Source organism: Plectropomus leopardus, unplaced genomic scaffold (genome assembly GCF_008729295.1).
Source record: "Plectropomus leopardus isolate mb unplaced genomic scaffold, YSFRI_Pleo_2.0 unplaced_scaffold25732, whole genome shotgun sequence".
Taxonomy (NCBI): domain Eukaryota; kingdom Metazoa; phylum Chordata; class Actinopteri; order Perciformes; family Serranidae; genus Plectropomus; species Plectropomus leopardus.
This window is the reverse complement of record NW_024627971.1, coordinates 1-4,314: the sequence shown is the minus strand read 5'-3', so window position 1 is coordinate 4,314 and position 4,314 is coordinate 1. Positions and strand designations below refer to the sequence as shown.

General features: G+C 48.9%; 1 protein-coding gene across 1 annotated transcript; it reads left to right on the top strand.

The window, feature by feature from the left end:
• Positions 1 to 436: 436 nt before the first annotated feature.
• On the top strand, positions 437 to 4,182 carry LOC121966738 (nitric oxide-associated protein 1-like). Its single transcript, XM_042516807.1, has 4 exons — positions 437 to 727; positions 2,366 to 3,310; positions 3,677 to 3,841; positions 4,031 to 4,182. The coding sequence occupies exons 1-4, from the start codon at positions 517 to 519 to the stop codon at positions 4,165 to 4,167; spliced, it is 1,458 nt and encodes a 485-aa protein (XP_042372741.1). The 5' UTR covers positions 437 to 516; the 3' UTR covers positions 4,168 to 4,182.
• The last annotated feature ends 132 nt before the right edge of the window (positions 4,183 to 4,314 follow it).

Below are 4,314 nucleotides of genomic sequence, written 5' to 3'. Positions count from 1 at the left end.
TTTATCAGTAATGACTTCATATTTTTGTATGACAAAGATAAAAAGGAAATAATTATAAATAATGAATGACTTATGGAGAATGGGTGGGTTTAAATAAGCCTGAACTTCTTTGACTCCTTTTCTAATGTGTAAAACATCTCATCATGTGTTTGACTTTGACTTCTCAAATATTGTTTTTGTAGTTCTGGATTCTGAATCTGCTGCAGAGTGAGACCTCTCGTCTGCGTCACCTCCTCTCAGACGGGAGACAGTTTGTGACGTCACAATGTTTTAATCTATTTATTTTTATTAACTGATCGTGTATTAACGTATTGCGTCATTTTGTATTTGAGACTTTGGTGTAGTTGTGAAAAAATAAAATGAATATAAATATACATATCTTTTTTTAACGGAAGATAAACAAACGGCGAGGTTACGTCACATCCGTTCAGGAAGTTGTGTGTTCAGCGCACGGAGTGTGTGTGGCGCGTGTGTCGAGCTCCAAGGTGAGCGCGCGGTGTTCCAGGGGTGTTAAACATGTGGAAGGCGGTCCAGCTCGGAGTCCTCAGGGCCGCGAGGAGCGGACCGTGTCTGCCGGCCCGCCGGTTCCCCTCCGCGGGCTCCGGCTCAGAGGCCGCCGCCGCGCTCCGGATGAGCCGGCGGAGGAGCAGCAGAGCCGGCGGGCCGGAGCGCAGCTGCACGGTGGACCCGGAGCTGGAGGAGAAGTTCGTGTTTGTGGACTGTACAGGTGAGACAGAGACAGGTACAAGTCAGACAGGGACAGGTGAGACAGGGACAATCAGGACAGGTACCGGTGAGACAGAGACAGGGACAGGGACAGGGGCAGGCCAAATCGGACAGGGACAGGTCAGATGGGACAGGGACAGGTGAGATGGGACAGGGACAGTTGAGACAGGACAGGGCAGGTGAGACAGGACAGGGACAGGTGAGATGGGACAGGGACAGTTGAGACAGGTAAGGGACAGTTGAGACAGGACAGGGCAGGTGAGACAGGACAGGGACAGGTGAGATGGGACAGGGACAGGTGAGACAGGTGGCATGTCAAACAATTTTTAAAAATCGACGAGGTCCTTAATTTTTATTTTGGGGCAAATTGTTGTGTATATTTTATATTAACGGCACATTTTTGAGGCATTTGTTTTCTAAATGAGATGATTTTTTTGGTGATTTTTTTTTCTTCAAAATTTTCTGGCATTTTTTAAAAAAAATATTTTGAAAATTTGTTAGTTATTTTTTTTACGGCTGCACCTAACGATTATTTTTAAATTGATCTGACTATTATTTTTTTATTACTTGATTAATATAACAACAACTTTACTGGAAATAACATTTTAAAAAACACTGCAGCGCATTATTCCCCAACTAAAACCAGCTGCTAATCTGTGTTTGACAGTCTGATATAAAGTCTCTCCAAAATAAAACGAATGCGAGCTTGTTCCACTGGAGTCAAAGGTGTGGTGTAATCTACATTTAATAATCCAACAGGAGTAACAAAAGTTCCTCTTTGTTTCAGTAACAAACCTCAAATCTAACAGCACAACAAAACATCTGACAGTGAAATTGCTGCAGTTTGAATAACACTCAAACTTTTCTCTAACAGAAATAATTATAACTCGTCCGTTCTTTCTGCATCACAACAGTCCAGCCTGAACTGCCTTAAGGCGCACCGCTGCCTGCTGATGTGACTGCTGCGTTTTCATATTTATAAGCACGTTCCTCTCATTTATGAAGTTATACAAGCTCCTGCACAGCTGACAACCACATCCTGTCAATGTTTCAAAAATAAAATGCATTATGTCAGGAGCTGATGGCGGCTGTCCACAGAGACGCAGTCAGGGGGCTTTTGTTCTGAAAGGGAAGCATTCTGTGGCTGTTCTGCAGCTGACGCGCGGCTCAGACGCGCCTGACAGGTGCTGCTCAGGGGCGCAGCGTGCACCGTTTAACCTGATACACGAGCGCCGAAACGCGAAACAACACGCTCGACGCTGCTCGACGTATTCACGCAATCGATTACGTCGACGCATCGCCCCAGCCCGAATTTATTATTTATTTTTTTAACAAAATCTCCACAGATTGTGTCTTTAATTATTATTTTTTAATAAATCTTGGCATTTTTTTGTTAATTTTTTTGGGTGATTTGTATTTTGTCTTTAAAACGTTTGGGGTTGTTTTCTATTAAAAAATAGCTTTTTCTCTTCAAAGGAAAAAATAAATTGTTTGTGCAAAATAACTGAACACAACAGCAGTGACAGAAAGGATTAGTCTTCAACAGTAGGGGTCTGGTACGGTGGCCCTGAGGGTCAAAACACTTCAACATTTTAGAAAACAAAACAACATTTGGTTTCTTCTCTCCTGCTGAGTTCAGATCTGGAGGAGGACCATCAGGAGGAGAAAGACCTCCTCCATCAGCTCAGCCTCGCCTCCTCCTCCTCTGCTCCTCCTCCTGCTCCTCCTGCTCCTCAGAGACACCTGAGGTCTCTGGAGCGGCAGCTGCAGGCGTTGAGGGGCGTGGCCAGGCAGGAGGCGGAGCCTGACTCTCTCATCGAGTTCCACGATGTCGACTTCCCACTGGACGAGAGCGTCGTGGCGGCAAAGAAGAAAAAGAAGAAGTCGGCGGTTAAAGGTGAGCATAAAGTCTACGGCACGCCGGACGAGGACGAGCCGGTCAGCAACACCTGCTGCTCAGGCTGCGGCGCTGTCCTGCACTGCACCGCCGCCGCCGTCCCCGGGTACCTGCCCAGCGAGAAGTACAAGGCGCTGCTGCAGGAGGAGCGTCTGAGCGGCGCCACGTGTCAGCGCTGCCACCTGCTGACGCATCATCGCAAGGCGTTGAACCTCAGCATGACCGCCGACCAGTACCGCGCCGTGGTGCAGCGGCTCCGCCCCCTGAAGGCGCTGGTGCTGCTCATCGTTGACCTGCTGGACATCCCAGACTCCATCGTCCCTGACCTGCCCGAGCTAGTGGGCGCCAACAAGCACGTCGTCGTCCTTGGCAACAAAATCGACATGCTGCCCAGAGACTCGCCCAACTACCTGCAGCGAATCAAACGGCAGCTCTCTCAGTACTGCCAGGACGCCGGCTTCGGAGGTCAGGTGACCGACATCCACCTGATCAGCGCCAAGACCGGGTACGGCGTGGAGGGGCTGATCTCTGCCCTGCAGCGCTCCTGGAAGTACAAAGGCGACGTGTACCTGGTGGGCAGCGCCAACGCCGGCAAGTCCACGCTCTTCAACACGCTGCTCGTGTCCGACTACTGCAAGTCCAAGGCCTCCGACCTCATCCACAAGGCCACCATCTCCCCGTGGCCAGGTGAGCACGCCAGACTCCGCCCACCGCCCTATCTGTTTCATGTCTAAACTCGCAGTGCATCATGGGAAAAATATAACTGCACACTGCAGAAAAACTGTGATACAGAGATACTCAACTCATAGCCTGCAGGACAAAACCCAGAAACGTCCTAAAATCTGAGAAATATTCTTAAACCCAGAAACGTTCGAAAATCCCCAAAATGTTCGAAAATCCCCAAAACATTCGAAAATCCTGAAAACATCCAAAAATCCTTGAAATGGTAGAAATCTCCCCTGTCCTCCCGTCAGTGTCCCTCTCTGATGTTTTGTTGGACTGTGATCAGCTGACTGTGTCTCTGCTCTGATTTTTGTCCTCGGGGACATTCAGGGACGACTCTGAACCTGCTCAAGTTTCCCATCATCAACCCGACTCCGTACAGGATGTTCAAACGACAGGAGCGCCTGGACGCCACGGCGAGACAGACGGAGAGCGAGCTGTCCCCGAACGAGCTGAAGAGACTGAGACACTTCAGCAGGCAGGGATACCTTGTGGGTAAGACAGGGGGACACAGGAGGGACGCAGGAGACGGGACATTTAATCTGAAACCTTCAGATGAATCTAAATCTCACCTGTCCTCCTGTCCTCTTGTCCACCTGTCCTTCTGGCCTCCTGTCTACCTGTCTGCCTGTCCTCCTGTTCTCTCTTCCTGTCCTCTTGTCTACCTGTGCTCCTGTCCTCCAGGTCGTGTTGGGAGGACGTTCCGGTCTGGTGCGCGGTACCGGAGCGATGAGATAGAGTTCGAACCCGACAGTTTGGCTTTTGGAGAAAATGACAATGGGGAGACGGTGACAGGTGAGGACACCGAGAGGGACATCTGATTGGACAAATGATCGGTGATGTCATGACCTGTCACAAAAAGGTAGCTGCTAATCATTGACGAATCCCAGACTGTCAGCAGCTAAACAACAAAAAGATACATTGAGATTTTTTTCATCTAAAAACAAAGTGGCATTGTGACAAAAACC